Source organism: Trichogramma pretiosum, unplaced genomic scaffold, assembly GCF_000599845.2.
Source record: "Trichogramma pretiosum strain Unisexual culture from Peru unplaced genomic scaffold, Tpre_2.0 scaffold12, whole genome shotgun sequence".
Lineage (NCBI taxonomy): Eukaryota > Metazoa > Arthropoda > Insecta > Hymenoptera > Trichogrammatidae > Trichogramma > Trichogramma pretiosum.
In genome coordinates this window covers 1,555,110-1,583,091 of record NW_019641690.1, presented here as the reverse complement: position 1 = coordinate 1,583,091, position 27,982 = coordinate 1,555,110, and the positions used below count along the sequence as shown (strand labels likewise).

Sequence of the window (27,982 nt, the reverse complement as noted above, 5' to 3'; positions counted from 1 at the left end):
ATGAATAGGGGGCATAGGAATATATTTATAATAAGAAGAGAATTAGACTCACGAGTATGGTGAGCTGGCAGTCGCTGTGCTGTAGCCCGTCGTCGGCCCTCACCCTGAGGACGTAGGTATCCTTGGCCTCGCGGTCCAGCGCCTCGACCAGTCGCAGCTGACCCGTGCCGGCGTCCAGCTTGAACGGACTCGACGATCTGTACAACACAAGCGGCAATAGAACGAATCTTATTAATAGTTCTTTATGATATAATTTTTACTCTATTTCTCTCCATTCTTTTTTCCTTCGATCATATGAGCTGCCCCCATGGGCGATGATCGCTGAGAGAAAGAGAAAGAGAGAAGAAGCCGAGCCCAGCTTTGTGCGTATCATATTTATATTTTATAAAGTGTACAGCGGCAGCAACTCTCGGCTGAGTGATGAGAACAGGAAGTTGCTCGCTATACGGTATGTATGCATGCAGGCAGGTAAATAAGAATACGCGCGTGACAGAGTAATTGCCGCTGAAGGGATCTAGGATAATTGATTCTGCTATTGCGGGTGGCACATTTCACGTATACATGCGCGCGAGTTTTTTTTTCTTATCCTTGCCGCTTCTACTTCTTCCTCGAGCTTTCTCTCTCGTATAATCTGCCAAGGCAAGCCGATCGGTATATGTACGTCAAGTAATATGCATACGTACGCGCGCGCACAAAGACTCTCGGAGCTATACACGTTATAAACTTTTGTTGCTAAATACATCGCGAGTAAACTGGGCTGCGTATAAGAAGTAACGATCAAACTGCTCTCTTACCTGCTGCTGCTGCTGCCGACTTCGAGGAGGAGATTGTCTTGACTATCGCCGCCGCTGCCTCCGTTGTTGTTGCCGTTGGCCGCGGGCGGTGGCTCGACTATGCTGTACTTGACGCTGCCGATGCTGTCCGGGTCCTCGGCCCGCAGCTGGGCTATCAGAGTGCCGGGCGGCGCCTCCTCCGAGACCTCGTACCTCCACGGGCCGCCGGACGACCAGCTGGGCGCCACGTCGTTCTTGTCCAGCACGTTGACTCGCACCTGCGCAACAAATAACGAACGACACTGTTAATTATTGGTATAAAAAGCATTGTCCTTTTAGTAGCATGAGCTTTATGAACCCATCAACAGATGGAGCATTGTGAACCCGCAATTTGTAAAAATATACTTGAATACTACATATATACTGGATACAACAGCAATATAACATAGGTATCTTTTGTATTTGTATCATTTTTGCTATTCTAGATAAGTTAAAGAAGTTTGCACAGAGCAATACGTTCAAGAGATAAGGTGATAATATTTTATCATCAGTTTTTTTTAATAAAGCAAACGTATAATTTTCTCCGATCCAGCTTGAAAGTGCTCACTTTTGTAATGGTACTTTAGACCATTCTTTGACTTATATTCTTTTTCGCGTATTAGCGACGCTGCAGCGGAGTGCATAAAAACGTATTATGAAAATTATGCACAGCGATCGTTCGCTAAGTGGTGCGCGTACGTCTCACAAAAACCTACCGATTGGACTGAATCGGTGCTTTCTTTTTTCATCATTATTCTTCTCCTTCTACCCCGACTCTTCATTAGATCGAAGTCTTATTTAGTACGTTTTAATTTTACGATTGCTAATTCGCGTCTCCGCGTCTGTTAAAATTTTTTCTTTCTTTCTCTCTCGTTTGTCGTTAAATAAACCGCAGGGCGCAGCGACAGCAGTTCGATCGGTCGTCGTCGTCGCGGTGTGAAAAAACTCGGCCTATGTATATTATGCACCAGAGACATCAATGACGTGCTGAGAGAGAGACAGACAGAGAGAGCTCCGAAGCGCCATATTATGTATTATATGAAAAAGAGAAGAGACCGCAGAGAGCCTCGAAGCATCGCGCATATATTTATATACGCTTACGAATTGGACTCGATGAAAGCAGCGCATATACAATTTGCACCGCTTCGTCTCCTTTTTTTTTATTATTATTATTTTCGGAGAGCCGATAAAATTTAATTGAAGCAAATTACCGATATTAACGACCAGCGCAATTATTCTATTTAGGCGTTCTCTCTCTCTCTCTCTCTCTCTCTCGGTTTTTTGAGAAATCGCGCGCATTAACGCTCGTATTTTATTATGCATACTCGTGTATATTATACGCCAACGAGTCAGAGAGAGATCCGAGATCGTTTGAATATTTCAATTTCGCGGCTGCAGCGCGCACATATCGAGCGCCGCGCGGCATCCCGATCCTGCAGCCTACGATTTCAAACGCGCGATCAAGAAGAGACGGGGGGCTCGTTAACATGCCACACTTGTCGTAAATATAAAAACGGCCAAAGCAAAAAAACAAGGGAAGCGCATTTCTAAAATATAATATTAAAATAATATTTGCTCACGCGGACTGTTATAAGCGCGCGCCGATCCTCTATATAATATGCCTTATAAACTATTTTTTTATAGATCCGATTGTCTCTCGTTCTCTCGTTTCTCGTATATATATTATTTTATATAATCACTCGTATGCAGATGAAAAGCCCCACAGCGTGAATTCTCTCTTTCGCGCGCGCGATCCGTGTGCTTGCATGGTGGCGTCTGTGCTTGATGCGATACGGGCCTATATACCAGCGCGCGGGGGGAGGAATCGGCGCGGCGCGAAAGACGTGTGTGTGCGAGAGTAAGAGAAACAGAAAGAGAGAGAGACACGAGATCGTTAAATGTTTTATAGTCTTGTATCATCAGCAGTTTTCGAAGATTATTAACGGTACAATCGTTGCGTATACATACATGCAATAAGCATTTTCCCGTTTCTTCGTGATATCGCTCGCTCTGCTTGCAGAGCAAGTCGTCGTCGTCGTCGTGGAGACCTGCGCGAGGTGCACTTGTGCACACTGCACGCACAATTTCGGAATCGTCGTCACGCCGTTTTTTTTTTTTTTGGCTCTTCGTTTCCTTTTTTTTATAGTCGAAAAACACTCACGCGCTCGCGCGGGATAAGATTCTTTCTCTGTCTCTCTCTCTCGCAGTCCACGCAGCACAGGATAATTAGAGTGTAAATCGTGAAGCAATAAAAATTTCTCAAATGTATTTGTGTATACGTGTATGTTCGAGAGCGTTATATTGTCGTAAAATTTGCTGTTTTTCTGTCCTAATGTCCAGGCGGCGCAGAGAGCCGCGCGCGCGAAATCGATTCATTCTCGTTTGTCAACGCGCGAGCGATCCTGGGCCGCGCGCGCTTATTGCACGCAGCTATCGCGCGAGTACGAGAGCATAAAAAAAGCATAAAATTCAGCATTTTTTCTCAAGAGGTCGACGAATTCGCATGCGTGTAAGTTTCCACGATGCATTAAAAAAATAAAACGCGTCGAGATCGTCGTGCGTCACGTATAATATAGGTATGTATGAATTTTCAGTTTTTCTAAAATATTTGATCGAACATTCGTATAGGATACGATCGAGATGCAAAGATGAAGGAAATTTCCACGATAAAAAGCGAAAAAAAAGTAATTTGCACCTGGGTGAGCGCGCGAGTTTAGAGTTCTACTGCACCCACGCGCTCACAGTGGCACCACACACGCATATACATATTGAAGCTCGAGTTTGCATGGAACTCCGCAGAGAGCTGCGGGAGATATAACGCTCGTCTTTGATAGGAAGGAAGAGGAACGAAGCCAAAAGAAATATGGCGAGTAATCGCTGGGTGATCTCACCTAAATAATGTGCTTTTAGGCCTTCTATCGTGCTGTTATTTTTCCTCCTCTTCTCTCTCTGTCTTTTTTAGTTTTGTTCTGCTCTCGAGGCACATACGCACGCGATTCTCGTATACGTGTATACAGGCCGGTTTTTCGGTATCAGGGAGACTCTCTATGTTTATAGGTGGCTGCCTCGAGAGAGTCTATATATATTCTATATACGTATAAGCCAGAAGAGCACAAACTCGCTTCTATATACAAGCCGGGGCCAAAAAGTGCATAATTCCCGTTGGACTTTGGCGAGTCTCGCGAACGAGGCATGTATATACGCATATAGCCCCCCATACCGCCGACTCATCATCGTTTCGATATTCACGCGCATTATATATAGTGGATAGAGGCCCCATACATACACATAGCTTGAGAATTTCTTAATGATTTATATTGATTCGTGGAATTTTTCGGAGCGCCGCTCTTTTTTTTGTTACTTCTGCTGCTGCTCTTCCTCTCTTGTCTATGTAGATTCGATTCTCTTTTTATTCGCTCTATTTTTATATACGAGACATCGCGTTTACGTTATATCATATAAAAAAGAGTACACGATACATTCCAAGATGTTTCGATGTTACGCGTGCGAAGAACCGAGGAGGCGAAGGGGGTCGCGTCGTGGCGTTACGTGCACGTTTCAAAAAATTATCTTCAAAAAAATGTCCGAAAGGGCCCCCCGATTCAATTAGGATGGCGTGCGTGTGCCGTCGCTGCGCACTGTGCGGAATTACATCTCTCGCGCGCGCGCGTACATTAATATAACAAACGACGCCGCTTTGTGCATACGTACGTTATATTATAAAGCACATATACGTATATATTATATAAATACATCTCGCGAGAGAGAGAGATGGATATAAATCCATACAGAAGTGAAGAGAGAAGAAACTCGGGGCTCAAACACGTCGAGATTCTCGGCGATGCTCGATTCCTGCGAGCGCGCGCGCCTTGGATCGAGTATTTAAAGGTGCACACATGCACACACACACACACACACACACACACACAGGCATATATGACCCAAAGAAAAGCCCCGCTGGGCTCCCTCGTGCTGATGTTGCTGCTGCTGCTTGAGATCCCCAACCGCGGGCTCGCGAGACTTGCACCGAGATAGCATCGCTCGAGCGAGAGAGAAAGAGAGACAGCCACGAGCACTTGGAGCAGGTCTTATGCTGCCGTTCATGATGCCCGGTTCATACATATATAGACGCTATGGGCAAACCCATAAGCTGCTGCTGCCGCTGTGATCCTCTCCTTTCCTCCCTCCCCCAGCCCCTATTTTAAGTCCCCCAATATACGCCGCGAGGTTCCTTAACATTTATATACCCTTTTTTTTCTTTCCTTCTCTCTCTCTTCTCTTCGCTTGTAACGTTCATCCTGCGCGAATCGAGTCTTAGGCTGCTGCTGCGATGCTCGCTCGCGGCTCATGTCGTGATCTCTGTTGAGAAGCCGCGCGCTCGGCCTGCCATGTGCCTGTGAAGCAACAGTTAGGCTCTTGTATATGTAGAATATATATATACACACACACAGACCAATCGACCGATCATACGTTGTGTATTGGCCTCTCTTCCGCCACCACCGCTAAATTTTACGATAGATGCGTCGAAATTTATCGCTTATCGAGGCTCTCTCTCTCACTTGCTCTTGGTAAGGAAAGGGGATGTACAACGCAAAGGAAGAGATGGACAGACGCACGAAATAACGTGCAACGTCGTGAGTGCATGCAGCATACATATATACACACACAGGGCAGTTTTTGATCGATAAGTGCCCTATATATAACAGGGCCCGGTGCAGAGATTCGGAAAGAGAGAGAGCGAGAGGTATATAGTACATGGCGCGGAGGGATAAAGCCTTAAGTGCGGGGTGTCACTTTGGAATGGCTGTTTTAGCTAATTCGATTAATTTTAGGGTAACCTAATAGCTATATACACGCGATATATATATATTCGTATATCGAGAGGCATTTACTTCATATATTTACACACATACACACACATACACACTCGTCTGTTTCTGCAGCACAGGCATAATTATATATCTTTTAAGAGTTGAATTTTTCAGCCAAATGGTTCGTAGAATAAATATATACGCAGCGCATTCGAGTACTACTATTTATTAGAAACCAAATCTATGCGTTCTCTCGCTGTCTCTCTCTCTTTCCTTGTGGTGTCTAGGCAAGAGAAAATTATCATGTATATCGCGCACGAGAGGCTCGTTTAATAAAAGACTTTTGGACTAGATAAAAAAAAACAGCCAAGTCTCACCGAGATATTTGCACGGAATTATTATTAACGACTGCGCGGTATCAATTGTAGTTATTTTCGGACTGCATACACGCGTCAATCGGTTTATAATGGATTGCTTAAATTCCATGCACTCTCGATAACATAAATATCAATATGTTGTATAATAGATATATGCGACGGGTACGATATCGCAATTATCTTACGCTTCGACGCATATGCCTGTAACGTGTAGTCCCCGCAGCCGACCGAGAATATTTTTTTTCTAGGAACGATCGACGCAGGGGTGAAAATCAAAGTGCAACGTGACGTCCGAGAGATTGATATTGCTATACGAACTGATACTTTCTAGGTATAATACGGATGCAAATCGCTCTGCTCCGCATATTATGCGTAACTCGATACGCGATCGTGGATCGATCGATGCTTCGAATTGATCTCGAGCCAGTCAAGACGTTTTAACATTTTGGGACGTTTTGTTCGTTCTTTTTTTCCCTTAATTTTTTTTTTCATTTCATTTATCACGCGCGACTGCGCATGACCGCGGCAAATTGTAGAAATTCGTCAAGGCAGGCGTAAAGTGAATACATGTCATACTATTTATTGCATATTATTCGTTAACTCGTCCGAAAAAAGGCCCTTTACGCTTTCGCTCTCTCTTTCTGCGGTTTTACGTCACTCTTATCGCGTCTTCTTTCTGTCTGGAGCGCCGTTTTTGATCCCTCCCGCGCGCTCGAGCTTTCGCGTTTATTTATTTTTCGCTTCACTGCGATTCAATATAAGTGACACTCGTACACACATTTTCACTGCATTGGATTATTGCACAACCGACTATACATCATCGTGCATATTATAAATATGAACGAAATAAAAAGTGTATCCTTTTATTTATAAGTCGCATTGTTTCCACCGCTGCACCCGGAGAGCTCGCAACGATTTATTGATCTTGAGTGAAAGTTGGTAGTATATATTTTTCACGAACGTACCCGGGCGATAGAAAAAAAAAAAGCGAGAATATTTATTATATTATAAGAGTTGGCGAGGCGATGACAAATTCTTAAGCTTCTATATCGTGTGTGTTGTGAGTATATGTCTGTGCATGTGCGACAACAATAAACTTGGAGAGAGTCGCTGCTGTTGCTATTCTGCATTGTGTGTGTGTGTGTGTGTACTGTACCGTACATGCATACATGCTGCTGCTGCACATTGCTCGGTTAACTGAGAGACGAGATATAACCGGATTATCATGCATGTGTTTGTGTACGTGTGTAAGTGTGTACGCGTGTATATATGTGCTGTACAATTCGAGAGCGAGAGTCGTGACTGCGCAGACACTACACACGATTTCGAGCTTTTTTTCGGGGCGCTTTATATATGGCCGATTCTCTGTGAAATCGAATGGCCAAAAAAATTTTTTTTCTGCAAATATGAAAAACTTGCTGTTCCCGATGTCAGAAATGTCCCCAAATTTTATTAGAATTTTTGGGACCATCTATCACTCTTTTTCAGGGGCCCGAAGTTGGCCATTTTAGGATTTTTTTGAAATTCATGAAAAATCACAAATATTCAAATAATTCCTGGATTAAAGTAGAATGATTCAAAAGTAAAAGTGCCCAGCAACTTTTTTGTTGGAAATTGTCCAAATTTTCAGAAAAAAAATATGCCAAAGTGATTGGAGCCACCTAAAGAGATCATAGTGGGAAAGCATACAAAAAAAACATAAAACAAGAAATCTACTCGAGTTCGAACCGGACTTTCATTTCCTAAACTATGTAAAAAGCTTCCCAAAGATGTCAACTAATGCCTGATAAAGTTTCGTAATGGGTCTTAAAGTTTAACTCAATGTAGACAACAATGTGGGGTGAAAAACGTGCAAAAAAGGTAAAAAATAGGCCCAAAATGCCTAAAATCACCAAAAACAGCCATTTTCAGGCCTTTTTTGCACGTTTTTCACCCCACATTGTTGTCTACATTGAGTTAAACTTTAAGACCCATTACGAAACTTTATCAGGCATTAGTTGACATCTTTGGGAAGCTTTTTACATAGTTTAGGAAATGGAAGTCCGGTTCGAACTCGAGTAGATTTCTTGTTTTGTGTTTTTTTTTTATGTTTTCCCACTAGTAGGTATTTAGGTGGCTCCAATCACTTTGGCATATTTTTTTCTGAAAATTTGGACAATTTCCAACAAAAAAGTTGCTGGGCACTTTTACTTTTGAATCATTCTACTTTAATCCAGGAATTATTTTAATATTTGTGATTTTTCATGAATTTCAAAAAAACCCTAAAATGGCCAACTTGGGGCCCCTGAAAAAGAGTGATAGATGGTCCCAAAAATTCTAATAAAATTTGGGGACATTTCTGACATCGGGAACAGCAAGTTTTTCATATTTGCAGAAAAAAATTTTTTTTGGCCATTCGATTTCACAGAGAATCGGCCATATATACGCGCCATGCGTATAACACATTTTATCGAAAGCGCATTAAACTGTAATATTATAATACTGGTATATTATATGTGTGTAACGTGTACGCGTCTGTGTGGGTGATTAGCTTGTTGCGTGTAACGTATGTATGTATGTACAGACGAGAAGAAGGAACGCGACTTTGCGCAGCTACGATAGAGATTGGGAATGTGACAGTCGCGCGCCACCAGGAAGTGGGCCACGCTTTATAATCACTCGGAGCCCGACCAAGGCGCGATATATATATTATACGCGCGTAAAATATGTACAATAAAATATTTATGCAGCTAGATATATGTGTATCTCGCGCGTGTCCCTGTGCGCAAATAGAAACGTTAGCATTTTTTTCACCCAAAGCGTCGCGAAAATCAGACGCGGGGAAATTGAGACCTTAAATTTAAATTTATAAGTGGCATGCGCGTAACGATCTATACATACGAGAAATGTGTGCACACGCGCATGCCGGGAGGAAAATTAACCCGTTCGCTGCTGTAGCTGATTATTGTACATTCGATACGATTGGGTTTTCTTATAGATGTGCTTGCGATGCTGTATTATGCACTATATGTACGCAAAACAAAAGCCGCATCGATGCGTCTTTCTTTGCTCGTTTTCAACTTATTTTTGCATGCGCGCGCATGAATATACATTGTATATATGTGAGGTATATTCCTTACTTAACTCGCGGTGCTCTCGCTCATCACGATGCGTGCTCAACAGAATATAAATATCGATTACCCTTATTATGTTCCTCGGCGAAAGAGAGAGAGAGAAAGAGAGAGAGAGAGAGAGATACCGGCCGGCGTTTGGGCTCTCGTATATTATGCACGTGCAGAGCTAATATGCGTGCGCAAAGGTATATCCTATATATAGATGAGAAGCGCATACAGGAAGCCCCACCGAGACCGAAATGTCACTTTTTTTCTCTCGCGGTTATGGTTCCGAAGGCGAATGGCTGCTGCTGAGCTGCGCAGCTTTCCCTTACCGATATATTCTCTTTATCTCGTTTTTTTTTCTCTTCGCGTTCATCTCGGATACCGCCAGGATCGCGCGCGCTGCACTTTTATGATATATTATAACGTCATCTCATGCGTAGTATATGTGTATGCGAGCGAGAGTATATAAGCGCGCACCGATACCTTAGCGATTCGCGTCGATCGTTAGAGACCGAAGGTTTCATTCTCTCTCTCAGCTTTTTTTTTTTGTCAATTTTATTTTTACGAATCGCCAAGTCATGCGTGCTGTGTCTGCGCGCACCCAGCGCAGTGTGCGAGTCGAGAGAGAGATCGTCACACAGCAACGCGACGACGACGCGGGATACGAACGACGCGGACGGGTTCGGCTAGACCGTATATATATTTTTCGGGACGGATCTCGACGAAATTCTTCTCCACTCGAATTTTAGTATAGTCGTATATTTACACGTATCGGAATACACGCACGCACGCGCGCCGCGTAATTAATAATTGATAATGTTTACCGACCACACGGTAGCTTTTCTGAAACGAGATATAATCGGATAATGTGTGTTTGTATGCGCGCTCGTATATATATTATTATGAATGACGGCAAGAGCAACGGCGGTGGCGAAGACAAGGTAAGAATAATAAGGCAATATTAAAGGATACGCTCGATGAATTTCGCTACGCACGCCTGTATACAGTACGAAGCTCGCAAGACGTCGACTTCGTATATCGAATTGTTGATCTCGAACAAAGGGGAGAACCTATGTGTGAACGTCTTTGAAAATTTTTGGTATTTATACCTACGGAACTTTGGTCTGCCATTTGCGGATTTACGATGCTCCATCTATTGATGGAATCATAAAGCTCATGGTTAAATATGACATGATTGAATATTGAAAATATAATCATGAAAGACGTTTCTGAAAAATTATTGTTATTCTACGTTCGCTTGAACTAGCAGCTAATGAACAAAGCGCTGGGTAATAGCGAGAATAATTTACAACGAATCTTCTTATCTATCTTATCAATTGATAATAGAAAACTGCTGCCTATTCATGTGAAAAGAGCTTCCTCCTCATGAATTTATTTGTTTCATATATTAATACTCGTAAAAGATAACTAATTTTTTTATTTGTAAAGAATGAAAATCATCAAATATATATAATAATAGAACTAATATATACTAATCGGAAATGTTTTTGACACTTGCGAGTTTCCAATAAGCCACCTGCTGACGAAATCTAAAAGCTCAAGTACGACAAATCTTTATGAGTTATGATAAATCTTGCTACTCTGTAAAAATAGCAATTTTTAAAATAGCCAAGTACAGAGAGAGCTACAAATATAACTAGTATCGCATAGTAATATTTATCATATAAATGGCATAAAAGCCCCATCATTCGATTCTTTGACTCCTTTCCCATAGGCAACTCATTAATCTTTGCTAGTGAATTTTAAAATATTGAATAGAGTATTTCTCTCCGTGTATACGTGGAGAAAAGGTCACTCGCTTTCTTTGCCACTTTCAGAATGTAATAAAATTACGCGCCTCCAAGTTGCTCGATGCGACTTGCTCTGAACCTATGTACATCGAACGTATGTCCATCGTATGGTAGCGTATTTACAGGAGGTGCATATACACTATATACAATCTGAGGAACTCTCACCGCAGAGAAAGGATCGGATGTCTTTTTTTGCTGCTGCTGCCGTACGTTCCTGCGTTCGCTTGTTGTCGTTGGATCGCACGGGATGAGCGAAGACTACGCTTATACATAAAGGATGTGAACATACAGTGTCGTCGCGTTGCCTCCATAATTTTTCTACTCTCCCGCGTTATACAGTATATAATGTAGGTGAGCTCTGCTGTATGTGTCGCCGCTCCTCTCAGATTCTCTTTCCGCGCGTAAGATACAGAGCAGCGTCTGCGCAATGTGCGCGTTGCGAATGCAATCGGATCACGTGTGAGCTTGTAGCAGAATCACGATCATCGGGCGCATTACTAGGAAATCGGAAAAACGCGCCGCTAGATGGCGCGTATAACGAAAGCGAGCTTGCGCGCAAGCACGAGGCAAGCTTTCGTCGATACCACTAGTATCGAGAGGGTGTACTTCTACGACATTAATTTTTTCCTCGCATTCGATTTATAATTTCTTTATATCGATCAATTTTTTCCGAGTAATCGAGATTAGTATAGAAATAGTGCGTCGATGAGCCGCTAGGCGCTAGAATTGAGCAATTTCAATGCTCGCGCGGCAAGGTTTACTCGAGCAGCCTATTTGTTCGTGGTTTGACACATTACATACTATATATTATTTTTTTCTTCGTATCGCTTGTTTCATGAGTTATTACGGCCTCTCGGTCGAGTTCGTAGAATTTTTCCACGAACACTAGCGATACGCAGACATTCAAATTTCAATCCTCCTCGTCGGCTCGCGCGAGACTCTGGCAAATAAGTGACATTTGAAAAGCTCACGCACATGCGTATAATATAATAATAGTAACTCTAGCTCTCTCTCGCTCTTTCGAGCTGCGTACGAACAAAATTGTCCGAGCCCATTACCGCCTGACCCGCGTACGCGCACACATACACGCAAAACTTGCAAGAGAGCTCCTAACGCGTGACGTCCTAATTAGCATTAAAAACGTCTCGTCTCGAAGCGCGTGTATAGACGCGTATTTCCACGCAAATGAAATTCTCTCTCTTTCGCGTCGAGCTCTGCGACTTTGTCGAGCTCTTTTAGCAATCGTCGTATGCCGTCGTTCGCGCGCGCGCGCGCGAGAGAAACATCGGACAGAGCTCGACTCAAGAGAGCTTTTAAACTCGTCAATAGAAGCGAATTTCCGCCTGGCTACAGCGCGCGTCGAAGCAGCCAAGGAAGAATGAGAAGAAAAAAAAAGAGGCGTGCATAATACAGCCTTGGCTCTCTTTCTTTTTTAACAAAAGGTCCCCAAACGCGCGCAGGTCGTACTTCATCGTCGTCGGCGCGCGCGTTGAAAATTTCTCGCGCGAGCGCATACATATACGCGGCTGGGCAGCGCGTTTTGTCTCAAAGTTTAACGGCAGAGACATCGCGTTTATGGATACGTAGAAAAAGTCGTTTTCCGAATTTACTCGCTTATATTGTGTGCGCGTCGTAAGGTAATTTATTTTTTTTTCTTTTTTTTTAACAACGAATTTCAGTCAATATACACGTCAGTCTCGTTCTTTCATAGTAAATTTCTGCGAGCAGACGATAAACTAGACTATACAACCGCGGACCTAGATACTCGGACCTCGAAAATTTGCGATCGATCAGTCGCTTCCTTCTGCACTGTGCAATGCACGTCGTAAAACTGTAGTCACGTGCTGTTGTTTAAAAAACGTGATGGAAGCGACTAATCGATCGCAAATTTTCGAGGTCCGAGTATCTAAGTCCGCTTTTGTACATTGCTGCAATATATTTATATTATAATAAATGTAAATAAATGTAAAAGAGGACGATATACCTTCCTCAAATTCCTCCACTCTTCGTGTAAAATTAGTGTAAGTTTTCAAATTAATATGATATAAATTAAATTGAAACGCTTTTCACAAATCATATTTCACGACACTTATCGTTTATTATCATTAATACTTATTTGGCGGCTACGATGTTATCACTCAAGTTTCTCAAGTTGTTCTTTGACTTATATAATTATTTTGACTTTGCCACTTGTGGTGAATTGAATTTATAGATTTTTATTGGCATAATTTCTCATTACATTGCCAGAACACGTTTGAACCGCTTGTAGATTTACTGATGAAGATATTCGCCATCTAGCGGCGGAGACTGTATTTAATTACGATTTTTTCCAACAATTTTTTCGTACAATTGACGCAAGTATACTAAATCAGAATTTCATAAATTTTTAACGAAGATTACATGTAAACGTACCGTTCATTATCGGTTACTTTAATTTCTATGTCTGATTTCACATTAAATCTGCATCAACTTTCAGGTTTATTTAGCAGCGTAACATACACATGCATTTAGGAAAATCTTGAGCGAATACGAACGGCGTCGCGGTATACAAAGGAGCCAATTTTTGTTCTCTCTCTCTTTCTTTTGCGTGTACATAAGTAAACTCCGGGTAAACGTAATTAAATTCTCTTAAAAGAAGACGAAGAAAAAAAAAGAAATATCTCTATTATGTGTGCAGAAAATAAAAAAATTCGCCCGATCGCGCAAGTACCCACACACACACAGATACAAGCACATGCACAGCACAGCTCTCACACGCAGTTCTCTTTTACCGGGGTCTTGCGTGGACTTTTTTTAGCTTCTCTCCCTCTCTCTCTCTCTCTCTCTCTCTCTCTCTCTCTCTCAGCGTCTGAAATCAGACATGCACGCAATCGATAAACAAGCCGTACAGCATAATAAGAACGGCACCGAAATTTCGCGAGTTCGTTACACCGGAATATGAAAATAAAAGAGAAGGAAAAAAGGTACAAGGGAGAGAAAAAAATCAGGGCTGTTGCGCGCGTGCCGCGATATATGCAATCTGCCATTGAGTGAAGTACACACACACACACACACACGCAGCACACACTACACGCACATCGGAACTTAAAGACCGGGCAATTACATCCTCTCTTCCTCTTTTCCCAGCGCATGCGGCTAAAACGATCGTAAATAGCAGCTGAAAAGTCATATCGGTCTTTCTCTCGCGGGTCAAGTTGCGATAGTGCGTTGTGTGCACTACAACTCGAAGCTCGCGCAAAGGTCATCGATATAAATCATACGCGCTTCTTTTCAATTTCTATCGCCGATACCGCATATAAATACATTACGTTCGTTACGTGTCCATTATATGCGCAACGCGAGGTATATCCTAATCCATCGCGAGCGATATCTAAAAATCATAATTAAATTCGTGATGCGCTATAATACACGTGTACGTATACATGCGCCGTGTTATATGCAGGTAAAATCGAAGCTGCGCTCGCGAGCGAAATAAGTTGCGACTCGCGGGCGGTCGTTGGCAGCTTATATAAAGTATATATACTCCACAATGACTCGGAGTCTTCCCTTTTGCCTTCCTCTATATACTCACTACTACTAGTTCTACTACTACTTGGTTTCTCTCGCTTATCCACTGCCACAATGACGCGTCTGTATAATGAGAAACAATGACGCTCGTTGTTGAGATAACAACGAGTCGTTATATTACGTGTAAGCTCTCTTTCTCTCCTTGGCTTTTACTATGTGTGCATCCTGGGAAAACCTGCGGCTTGTGCATATATACACCTTTTGATGAATTATTTTACGTACGAGGCGTTACACAGTATATGTAACGCAGCGAGCGCCTCGACCTTCATATACATATCTTTGCGGAGATTAAGCGTTACGATACGATCTTTTTCTCCCTCTCTCTCTCTCTCTGCATCTCTGTTGCTTCTTCTGTGCGACAAACGTCCGAAAACAGTCCACCGGCATGTGTACCTGTATACAATCTGACGCCGTTCTCGTCGTCGTCGTGCGTAGTTCGCGCGCGTAATCGCTCGAGCTCCTTACCGATATATGGGTGTACAAAAGCGATAACGAGAGAGACGTGGAGAGACACGCATAAAAAATAAAAAAACTCTCGACGTTTTGTACGTATATTCCGACGTGCGGAGGAGCATCTCGCGGTTCTTATATATATTATATATTGCGCATTCATCATCGTTATCATCATCTCTTGTCAATCGCAGCGCGCGCGATTCGCCGTATGTATACCTACTACAACCGATTTATTCCTCCTTTTTTCTCATCTTCTTCATCTTTTTCTTGCTGCCCATACATGTGTGCCGCTCTTGGCTTCTGCTGGACGCGCACGTTTTTATGTGTGTGTGTGTATATGAGGTGTCAATCATCGAGGAGCTTATATATTATTTATACATTGCACACATACACACACACATTTTTCTCTTTTGGAGTATAAATATACGTAACGAACGGTACAGTGTGAAGCTTCAGTAGTACATACACACGGCAGAAAATCAGCAGCAGCATCCAATGTCTGTGTGTGTGCATGATGTTTGCTTCTCGGACGCAATTCCTTACGCGAGGAACACCATCGAGTGCTTTTTCTCGTACGTACAGCCGCAGCTATACATTTTTTGCTCCACTTATACGGGGCATCGAGCCCCGTGCGTATATTATACGTGTGTGCTGCTGCTACATATAGAGAAATCTTTTTCGCGCGAGTGTTGTGTGCGAGCCCTGCGCCGGGGTTTCGGCGTTTATTTTTCTTCCTCTTTTTCTTTTTTTCTGCCTTCTCTCTCTTTAAGAGGAACGAGGCAGTTGCAGCAGCAGCAGCAGGGCGCGCCTCCCAAAAAACATCCCGCGCGTCCCGATTTACGCGTCACGCGATTCCCGCGCTCGCCTCTCTCTTACTCGTCTTCCTTGCTCTTCTCCGGGGCTCTTGTATATTATACACGCCGCTACACGCGATATTCCCTTGTTGTTGTTGTTGTTGCCGTTGATGCTGTTGTGCGTGTGCGTGCATAAGAGAGAGAGAGAGAAAAAAAGATAGTACTGTATATATACTGCGGTATAAGGCACGCACGTGATATCGTAACGCGAAAGCTTCACTGTGTGCAGCCGATGCAGCCGTAGGACGTATGCACATCGTCCGAGTAATACGTGCGCGAGAGAAAATACACGTACACACACACATATTGCATATAAACGCAGTGTCCGCTGGCTTGTAAATACCCCGGCGCTATATATATATAAAGCACAGCACACATACACTCACCGAATACGAGGATGCTTTTCGTGGGTGGTGTAAGAGGAGAGATCGCGACGGGTTTATATATACGCGAGCTGAGAGGCTTGATTTACTCCTGCGTATAAGTACGCGTATATACGTGGCTCGTCGTCCTCGTCGTGTTTCTGCTGCCGCTGCTGCTGCTGCTGTGTACCGTGTGTCACGGGGAATCCAAGGAAGGAGAGGATATTGTTGCTCAACCTATAAATCCATTGGAAATTCGAACGTTAAGGCATGAAGCCTGAACGAGGAGCGATCGGTATATAAGAGAGCACGTACATACGTGTGTGCTGCACCGCCGATTTTTCCTTTTTCGTGACGATTTTTGCGACCATCCTTCTTCTTCTTCTTCTTCTTCTTCTCCTCCTTTTTTTCTCCTCTTCATTTTATTTATATAATATAAACGCGGCCTTTCGAGCAACTCGTGTGCGCACACACATGAATAATCATTGCCTCTCTCTGAGAGATCGTTTATGCTATATATATTTAAACGCGCGTGTCTGTGTGAGCTATATACAGTGGCAAATACTCGCTTATCTATATAATACTTTGGAGCAAGCGAGTCGACGCGATCGCAGGCGGCGACTGCACCCGAGGATTAAGTCGTTGGTCTAATAGCGATATTTTATATGCCTCGGCTCTATACACAACACACCGCACTCTCGCACACGCGCGCACATTACGATTTGCACATTTATGCACACACACACATACACTCGACTATACACGTCTACGGTATGGAATATATTTAAAGTTCGGCTTGCTTGACGATGCTTAATTATCGACTTTGTGTGCGAGCAGCAGCTCCGAGGAAGCTATATAGGTGCGCGCGCGCGCGCACATTTGCATATTACGAAAATCGCGCCCAAACATCGCGCGCGCGCGCCGCATTAATACACGATCGGCAGTAGCAGCATAGCAGCGGCCAACGCCATCCGTTTCGAATAAATCGTGATCATCTCTCGCACAGAAGCAGCAGCAGCAGCAGCAGCAGCAACAAGCGGACGATCCTGATGTGTGTGAGTATGTGTTGTGCGCAGGGAGAAAGGCGATAATTAAAATTTATTACGAGAGGAGCAGCAGCGAGAAGGAAGAAGAAGAATATCGCTGGGTCGAGCTTCTGCGACGATTATTTCGTTAATTCGATGCAGTGACGGCTATGCGAAAATAGCTGCATACGATATATATATGCGCGCGCTTATATACATTCGCACGCAATGTCAGAGAGAAACGAGTGTGAAAAAGGCGGGACGCTCGAGGTTCAAATTAAAACGACGTGATCTTCTTCACGTATATGGTACGTTTCGCGCTTTAATATAGCAGCACACACATCGCGAGCGATAATAATGATTAAACGATTTCGAGGCGCGTGAACGAGGGAGAGAGAGAATATCACAGAATATACAAGGTATATACCAAGTGCTATATACGGAAGCTTCGAGTTGACGCGTATAAATACACACGTATACACAGACGCGTTCGTATATGCGCGTGGAAAGAGGATGATGTGCGAAAAGCGACGAAAGGATATACGCGTACGTATAAGCGTCGCGTTTAGCTCGATCATCGCTGCGCTGCGCTGCACTGCCCTATGCAGCCACGCACTGCCATCGTGCGCTGCATTGCACTGTGTGTGTAATATTTGTACATGCTTAACGCTCAGTAGCAGCAGCAGCAGCAACAGCTTCTCTTGGTAAACGTTTGCTTTCGCTCACATATTATACATATATAGCATCGAAGAAAAGAGCGATGACTGCAGGCAGCTCGCAGCGCACAAGCTCTCTATATATACTGCTGCACGGCGCGGGTTTGTTTGCCAACGGATCGCGCCGAGATATATACGTGTATTTTTGTAGCGTAATGTATGTTTAACGAGGCGCGCAGCTCGACGAGAGAGAGAGAGAGAGAGAGAGAGAGACGCGGGGCAGTATACACACACACTGTTGCAACGCGCGAGTACAATATATTAAATTGTATTATTAAAAGCCGAGCTATGCTGCTGCACGCAGAGAGACAGTCGGTATTATATTGAAAGGAGCTATGTGAGCGAGAGAGAAACTCGTTTGTAAGCGTGTATATGCATATCTGTCTGTCCCTGTGTATGTGTGGATTCTAAACCATGCGTATATGCAAATGAATTTATAGTCGCACGGCGCGAAGCGACACACACACACACACACACACACACCAGCCTCAGAGAGCGAGTTGATAAAGTTATACATTCGACTGCAGCGGGAATTCAAATAGAGACCGCCGCCGTCGCCTGTGTAAGCGGTGTGTGTGTGGCGCTCGCTCGCTCGCGCATGACTCACGAAAATATAAATGAAAAATTATAATAACGAAAGCAACAAAAGTACGGGGTCCACGAAATTCCGCATTTTATATTATATTATATACTCGATCGAGATGTACAATAAAAAAGGAGGAAAATGAAACCAAGCTCTTTCGTTTCGTTGTACAATATGCATATTAAATTTTCGATTAGGCCGTGCGGTCGATCGCCATATATAAATAAATGTATATGGGCTGCGCTGCGTGCGTGTGTGATTTAATAAATGCCAAATGTTGCTGCGCAAGCTCGTTTGGTCAAATCAATACATCAAAAGCCTATTAGAGAGAGAGAGAGCTGGAGATCTTTTGCTTTGCTTTTGCAAAATGCGACATCCGAATTCTCTGACGACGCAGACCTCTAAACTCCTTTTTTTCTTCGTCTCGTTCCTACCTCTTTTTTCGTTTTTTTTCGGCTCTCTGGTGTGTTTATATTACGCGCTCGGGAATGACTCATGTATGCATATTATATGCAGCGAGGCTCATGAGCATTGCGTAAAGACAGAAAAAAAGGGTAAAAAAAGGATGAGTATATAAAAAAGTGTCGCTCTCGATCGAGATCCTGAGTGAAAGCACACATACACGCGTGCATTTATTGTAATGTATGCGCAACAGATGCACGCGTATAATGCATCAGCCTCGGGGGCCGCGCGCCTGGACAAAACTGCAGATATTTTATGCACACAGACGTATCGCGCTACGTGTAATTCGGGTGAAAGTGACAGAATTGCAGTCAGCAGACAGCAGCAGCAGCAGTTGAACGTATCAAGCGCATTAATTATGAATTTTCAGATGCGAAGGTCGACGAAAAAAGCTCCGAGCGAACGAGTTCATAAAGCAAGTCGTGTATCTCTCTCTCTCTCTCTCGTTCATTCTTCCGTCCGTCTGTCTCTCTCCCTCTCTCTGCAGCATCTCGGAGTGGAAAACAACGAGTGAGTATATGAGATCGTTAAGACGCATTCGCATAGGCGTCTCTCGGTAAACTCCGAGGTACCTACTCCGACGACGACGACGACGACTCGATCGGTCCGCGCTGCACACTACAAGCAAAAGTCAATAGCACCATCGCTCATCGTCGCGTCTCGCGCATTGCATGGGCAGCTATATGGCGCACAAAGGACACACGCACACGCACTAATACTATTCGCAGCGCGTCGAGACTCGCACTCGGATACATAGACGCGTATAATACGTTTTCGCAGGGCAATGCTAGAGAGAGACTTGTGCCGAACGAGCAATTGCAAAAACTCTCATAAATCATAAATGTACTATACAGTGGTCGCCGCTTAAGAGAATCACTGTGTGACAAAAATTTTCATTCTATTAAGCGGATGATTCTACTATCCGATAGGGATTGCAATAACTTATAAATAACTTTGAATCCGAGAAATTATGCATTATTATAATAAATAATTTATTATTATAAATGAATATATATATATATATAATTTATATAATAAATTATTTATTATTAAATATTTATTCAAATCATATGTGACACCATTATAATTTAGTAAAATAGTCATTTATCTTGGTTTGTTTTTTCTTTTGGTCAATTATTTTGAAAATAAATTTTTCAAATTTGTAGTACTCTTCAAAGGATTTCGAACGATGTTGAACTCCTCGTCTCAAGACTTGTAATGCGTTAAACATTTCTAGATTATTAGGTGCGGGTTCTATACTATCATCTTCCTCTTCAATTTCTGATTCATCTGTGTCCAATTTTTGGCATATGTCATCATCTGTTGGCTTTCCAGAGGTTTCTAGACATTCGTCAATATCTATCCACTCGTCAAAAACCTCATGTGTCATATCTTCCGGATAAATTTCGTTCAAGCTAACGTTGCTCGAAATATTACATATTTCATTAGTTCCGTTAACAAACCCAGCCTTTCTAAAACAATTTTTTATCGTTTCGCTAGATACATAAGACCAAGCTTCTTTGATCTGATGTAGCGCATCAAGCAGAGAGGTCTTCTTGGCAATGTCATTGGCTTTGACATTTTGTTGATTATCTAATATTTGTATAATCCGTTCCCTCATTGTTCTTCGATAGTACGCTTTTAATGTACGAATTATACCTTGATCGCAAGGCTGTATCAGAGACGTCGTGTTGGCAGGTAAATAAACCACTGTAATATTTTTCATAGGCTCTAAGTTTGAATGTGCACCGCAATTATCAATGGTTAATAAAATTTTGCGTTTTAATTGTCTATCCCAATTTCGTAGCCAATGTATATATAACTGCATAGATGAGAAACTCTATACGCGCGCGAGCGTACACCCACTCTCTCTCTCTCTCTTTCTCTATTTTTCCAAGCGCAGTCGGGGCTACGATATAGGTAGGCACGGGCGCATATAATATAGCCTAGGACGAATCTATATAGATATATGCGTATACGTAACGCGTTATTTCCTTTTTCCCTTTCGTGTGTATATGGCTTATGGGCTTATTGGCTCGCGCGCACACACATACACAGCATCTTCGAGGTTCTAGCGCACTGCAGCATCGTATATGAGATGCACTCGCATTCCTGCATACGGCATGATGTAAATGCGATTTAGCCCGCATATCCTTGGCGAGAGGCGATCCGTATATATACCTGAGAAAGAGAGAGAGAGAGAGAGAGAGTGGGCGAAGCTCTCGACTCGTGTATATAGCCAATACGTGCGCTAAAGTATATATACCTTATTACGAGAAATTTACAAGGAAATATTTATATGCCCCTTTAACAGTACCTCTCTTTCTCTCGAACGTCGCGTCGACATCGTCGTTATATTACACAACGATACGGCGAGGAGAGCGCGGCGCGTGCGAAATGTAACAACAACAGCAACAACGAACGAAGACGGCGACGACGACGACGATGAGAGCGGGATAAAGAGAATGAGGAGGTGGAGGTGGAGAAGAAGGAAGAGGACGACGCGGAGAGCATCAACCGAGCGCGGCATAATTCAATTAATCTTTTCTCACTCACTCGTGTACATTATAGGACTGTACGCGGCCTGTCGGTCACAATAAAAGGCTCGTGCTGCACACATACACACACACACGGACACGCATACACACCTACATACGTACACGCATCTTGTATACGTATATCGCAAGGGCTCGAGCACATTATAAACAAGCATTTATGCGCGCGCGCGCGCGAAATTAATATCGCCGCGAGTTTCGAGTATAATACACACACTCACACACACACGTACATTCTAGGCGCGATACCAAGTATACGGCTGGGTGAAAAGAATTTGGAGAGAAAAATGATGAAAAAAGGCTGGCTTTTACCCACCAACGTCTCGGCGCGCAACTATAACGTTATTAAACGTAAAAGACTTCATAAATATCCAATAATAACAGTTTTAAGCCGGGAATTCGCGAACTCGCGCGCAAACTTTCTCCCGCGTGCTGCTAGCGGCCGACTGACCGCAGCAGCAGCAGCAGTTCGGCCGAATTAAATACCCCGCCCACGCGAATTAATTACTTTTGAAGTGAAGATTATCGTTGGGTACACAAGTACCGCGGATGTAAACTGGTGAAAAATGAGCGAACGACGTGCGCGAATCGTACGCCAATAAAATGCCGTTCAGACGTTAATTTGCTTAGACTTAACTTTTGTGGTATTTTGTCAACGTTTCTTCAGTAACAGTCGTTCTTATGCAGCTACTTTTCGATTTACAAAATGAGATGTATTTTTGGGAAAAAATGTAAGGATTATCATTCCGAAAATTAGTTTTGTACTGTATCAAGATTTATTAAAATCAAATGTCATATTTCATTGAGAGCTTTTTGATTTGGTCGACAGATGTCGTATTAAAAACTAGCAAATAGCAAAATGAAATTTTAGTGTTTATATACTGATTCGCGACGCACACACGCTTGATGTAAAGCATTGTTTGATATTACCTCGCTTGAGCTGTGCGTGTTGGTCTGCCGGTCCAACGGCAAACAGAACAGCTTCAAACAACAAAGAAAGGATCGCATCGAGCGTAGCAAGTGATTCTCGTGAAAAAAAAAATATCTTATATAATATTAATTACTGTGTTTTGTGCGAGTGTGTATAGCGATGGCCCAAGACGACCGAGATTCTTTAAAATTATTGAAAACTATGCGAGGAGAGGTTAATTGGGAGATAGAAGAAGAGCGATGTGCATTTCTCAATCAATTTTTCCTCTTGATCGAAAATTGGCAGGGTCCACTTCCTAACCTCAAAAACATTTTTCGTCCCGAAGAAATTGATTGGCTTCTCACGGAGGATGTGAAGATCTTCGAAAGAGTCGGCAGACTACATAGAATTCCGATCGCCAATTTTGTGTACAACACCGGCTACGAAAACGAACCCGTCGTTGACGAAGACGGCAAGCCATTGACGCGTCGCACCACGGCAGTACACTACGCGGCTAGCTGCAAGATATCCGAGCTCATCGGAGTTTTATTCGAAATTTACTCCAGTGTTGACGTAAATTACACCGATGATTCTGGATTCACGCATTTTCATGCCGCCTGCATGTCATCGGAATGTTACAACGCTGTCGAGCTATTTCTCAAGCAGGGGCAGGACCCGAACCTCCTCGTGCCGAAAACAGGCGAATCGCCGCTGCACTTGGCTCTGAGGTGGGGCAGAAACGAAGTGGCCCAACTGCTGCTGAGAAACGGCGCGGATCCAAATTTAATCAATGCAGAGGGATTGACACCTCTGCATATTATTTGCAAGAATGGCGAAGATGAGACTGGGGTTTACAACAAGGGCGATTGTATGACGGTGAAAATGTTGCTCGAGCTCAGCAGTGAAAAATATCAGCCGGTGCAGATCGACGCCCGCGACAAGTTGGGCAATACACCTCTGCACTTGGTACTGGACTACGGCGACAGAAGCTTGATCGAACTGCTGTTGAAAAATGGCGCCGACCCCAATTCAACCAATGAACTTGGATTTACTCCTCTGCACATTATAAGCATGCGAAAGCACGATGAGGCCTTGGCGAAGCTATTCTTCGAGATAAACGACAAAATGAAGCAGAAGGCGGAGGTCAACGTGAAGGACAAATTGGGCCGGACCCCGTTGCAATGGGCCGTAGCGAAGCTTTTGCCGAGCGAAGTCGATGCACTATTAGAACGTGGTGCTGATCTGTCTAACTTCGTTTTTCCGACTGAGGACTACTTTGGCGTGAGATTGGGACAGTGTAATCAAAGGATGTCACTTCGTTTTAAATTTAGACTAACGTCCGGCGCTCTAGGCGTTGTCGAAAGTCTTGAGAAAAGAGGCTATGAACTGGATCGAAGCCAAGCCCTGATGATAATGAAGATTTTCGCTAAGCACGGATTGTTTGAGAAACCAGCAAATCTTGGAGAAGCTTGGTACGACGATGAGAAATTCGTGAGAGAAGCGAAAAAGATAATAATACTTCCGAACCTGTCTTTCTACGGCCTGATCCAGTTAAGGCCCGAAGAGGCGGCGGAACTACTTACGGGGTTCTATGTGGGAAAATTATTACCTCTTTCCGAAGGACCTAGAGAGGCTTTCGCTCTGCATGTGTGCGAAAAAGTATCGAGAAAATTTTTCCAGTCCTGGGCACTGGATTGTTTCTGCGAGCTGATACACTGCCGATTGCCGATTCTCTGCTGTGACAAAATCATCGAGGAGTTGTTGAACGAGGATTTATATAACATTTGCTTGGCGGTTGAAGGTCAAAGCTCGTGATGACCCAATTTCACTTTTGTAATCATTACTTACTTCAGAAAACAAAACAACATTTTTCATGTGTTACTTTAATTTTGATTTTGTATAAATATTTTAATTAACAAAAAATCATTGTATGAAACTGGTATTATTTACAACGTTATGTATAACTCTGACGTGTGCGAACAATGAATTTTATAAACATGTTCGTTTTTTCATTTTGACCATGATGCTTTTCTTCCCTATAAAATATATCCTTAGAGTACGTTATATTAACATCAAGCTAGCTCCAACTTTTTGTCATGTAATTTATTAATTTTTTTTTACAATTTTGCGTAAATCTATGTCAAAATTTCACTTTTAAAAGCTATTCTAACAAAGTTGCTTATGAGATATTTTTATAGAAAAATTTAAGGATTACCATTTCAGAATTCGTTTTGTTGTACATACAAGAAGATTTAACGGAATCAAAAGAGTCATATTTATTATGAGCTTTTTGACTTTATCATTAAATGTCATATTGGAAAGTCGCAAGTGGGTAGACAGAGTTTTGCCTCAAGTATAAATACCGATAATTAATGAATATACACGTGAATCTAAATGTAATTGCTGAAATGAGGTAACTTCTGTGTATTAAATAGCGTCGTGTATCCGTGTCTCTTTTGTCTAGCTTGAGCTGTGTGTGTACGTGCGTGTTGGTCGGTCCAACGGCAACACTGCAGAACAGCATTGCTATGCTACTGATCTCGTTTAGTGCGCTCTGAGTACGAGTTAGTCCACATTACAACGCCGCAGCGTTAACAACAACAAAGATCGCATAGCAAGTGACTCTCGTGAAAAAATATTAGTTACCGTGTTTTGTGTGAGTTTGTGCAACGATGGCTCAAGACAACCAAACGAGATTTTCGAGAATATTGAAAGCTATGCGAGAAGAGGTCGATTGGGAAATGGAGAAAGAGCGACGCATATTTTTCCGCCTTATTTGTCCCTTGATCGAAAATTGGCAGGGCGAATTTCCTAACCTCAAAAGCATTTTTTGTCCAGAAGAAATCGATTGGCTTCTCACGCAGGATGTGAAAAAAGCAGTCGGCCTGACTGAAATAGGTCATTTCACCGACTTCGTGAACCAGACCGGCTACAAAGACGAGCCCGACCTCGACGAAGACGGCAAGCCATCGTCGCGTCGCACCACGCCGCTGCATCACGCGGCTAGGTGTTCGATACCCGAGCTCATCGGAGAACTATTCGAAATTTACGATAGGTTCGACGTGAATTACACCGACGAATATGGATTGACGCATTTCCACGTGGCCTGCATGTCTGAACATCCAGAAATCGTGAAAAAGTTTCTCGAGCTCGGCCAGGATCCAAATTGCCTCCCTCAAGAATCGAACGGTAGCCCAATTGATCCGCCTCTATTCTATGCTCTGAAATATTACAGACTTGACATAATCGAATGTTTGCTGAGAAATGGCGCCGACCCGAATCTGGTCAATGCGAAGGGATTGACTCCTCTGCACGTTATGTGCAAAGAAGGCCATGAATATTTTATGGTGAAACCTTTTTTCGAGATCTGCAGCGAGATCCAGCAGACGGTGCAGATTAATGCTCGAGACAAGTTAGGCAACACACCGTTGCACTTTGCTACGAGTTACGCTGAAGATGACGTGATCGAATTGTTGTTGAAAAATGGTGCCGATCCAAATCCAATCAATGCCAAGGGATTAACACCCCTGCACAGTATTTGCAGTTTACGTGAACGTAACGACTTTGCGGAATATTCGAAAAAAACCAACAAAACTGAGGATAATTTGAGCTGTTCACGACTACAATGGGTCATGATCTTTAATCGCAAAGAAACGGTTGAAGTACTGCTGAGAAACGGCGCCGATCCAAACTTGACTAATGCAGCTGGAGAGACTCCTCTGCACATTATTTGCAAGAGAGGCAACGACGACGACTTGGTGGTGTTGTTTTTTAAGATCAACGACGACATGAAGCAGACGTTGCAGGTCGATTCCGTAGACAATTTGGGTTGGACACCGCTTCAATGGGCTGTTACGAATCTTTTGCCGAATACTGTGGATGTACTATTGGATCGTGGTGCCGATTTATCAAACTTCGTTTTTCCCACTGAGGGTGATTTCGACAAGAGATTCCAATTAGAGTTCGAATATATTTCGCTCACTTTAAAATTGAGACTAGCGTCAGGCGCTCTAGGCGTCGTCGAACGTCTTAAGAAAAGAGGATACGAACTGAACCAAAATGATGTTCTGGTCATTATTAAATTATTCGATGAATACGGATTGTTCGAGAAATTAGCAAATGTTGATGAATGTTGGTACGATGACGAAGAGTTCGCGAAAACAGCGAAAAAGATAATGATCTGTCACGTCGTGAAAGAGGATCTATCGCTCTACGATCTGATCCGGTTACGACCCGAAAAGGCGGAAAAACTGGTCACGCACATGGAATACTTCAAGTTAGGGCACTCGACAGAATTGTGGAACCTTCCCGAAAGGCTTAGAAAAACTTGTGTTCAGCATCTATGTGAGAAAATGTCAAGAAGATTTTTTCGACGATGTGCACTGGACCCTCTTGTGGAATTGACGCGCTACCGACTCCCGATTCTCAGCTGTGATATAATTACGGAAAATCTTAAGAACGAAGACTTGTGGCGTATTTGCTTGGCAGTTACGGGCAAAAACTTGTTGTAGAAGTTTTCTTGACTTGTCATTTGTTTAAATAGATAAATAAAAAAAAATTCATTAATTTACTTTTTTCTTGTAAAATATTAATACCATTATAGCGCACTCATCTCTAGCGTAATCTATTCAAATAATTTTTTTATTGTTATTATTATCACACTTTTTTCAAGCTCTTGCATGTTTTTTCTTTACGAAGAGAGAAATCAGCTACTTTCGGCTCGATTTACGATCTCTCCGCGCGGACACGCTGGGATCCTCGCTAAAAAGATTCGAAAACACGCAAAGAGGTAAAAATAGTCACCGCAGCGCTTTTAAATATACAAATATTGCGTATCGATCATTGGCGTATCGATACGCATATAAATATTATCGAGTACACGAACTGTATCGGCCCACGCGCGATCGTCGTGATTAATCTTTTTTGCATCGCGGTTTCGTACGCTATGTTTGCCGTCGCCGCAGTGCATATAATATTATTTTCGGCGCGTGTAACGGCGGCTGCATCTCTCCTCTCTCCTTGGCGTTTTAATTACTTTCGCGTGCTCTATACATTACAATATTATATTATACCCTGCTGTTGCCTGCTTTATATTTATATTAATCATGTCAGTTCGCGCGCGCGGCGGTGGCAGCCGCAGTCGCGGTCTTATGCGCGCACAAACTCGCTGCAGCGCACAGATATATACATTTACGCACTCGTGCACGCACGCGCGTAATATGTGCTCAATTAATGCCTTTAATAATTCACGCGCGCCGAAAAATATTTGCGCGGACAAGGCGCATTTTCGAATATTACGCCGGCGAGCGCGGCTCGAATTGATAAATCACATCGTACACACCGAGAAGTGCGGCGGCGGTGTTGGTGCGGCTCCTTCCGATCTCTGCTTGCTGCCGAGCAGTGCGTACTGTAACGTATATGGCATGAATCACGCAAAGTATATCGTTTCTAAATTCCAGACTGCAACAGCAACAACAACAGCAGCAGCAGCAGCAGAAGCTGTAGCTATGTAGCTGCAGTAACCAAGAGATAACGACGTATTGCTTATATAGTATATGTTACTCACGGAGGGGGTAGGTATATAAG

General features: G+C 43.1%; 1 protein-coding gene across 1 annotated transcript in view; it reads right to left on the bottom strand.

Annotated features, from left to right (window-relative positions):
- LOC106655318 (cadherin-related tumor suppressor) overlaps window positions 1-27,982 on the bottom strand; it is a 142,250-nt gene that overhangs the window by 36,947 nt on the left and 77,321 nt on the right. The window contains exons 2-3 of the mRNA XM_023461832.1: window positions 795-1,051; window positions 53-197 (exon numbers count right to left, since the gene is read on the bottom strand). Coding sequence (XP_023317600.1) covers window positions 53-197; window positions 795-1,051 — 402 coding nt within the window. The remainder of the gene's footprint in view (window positions 1-52; window positions 198-794; window positions 1,052-27,982) is intronic.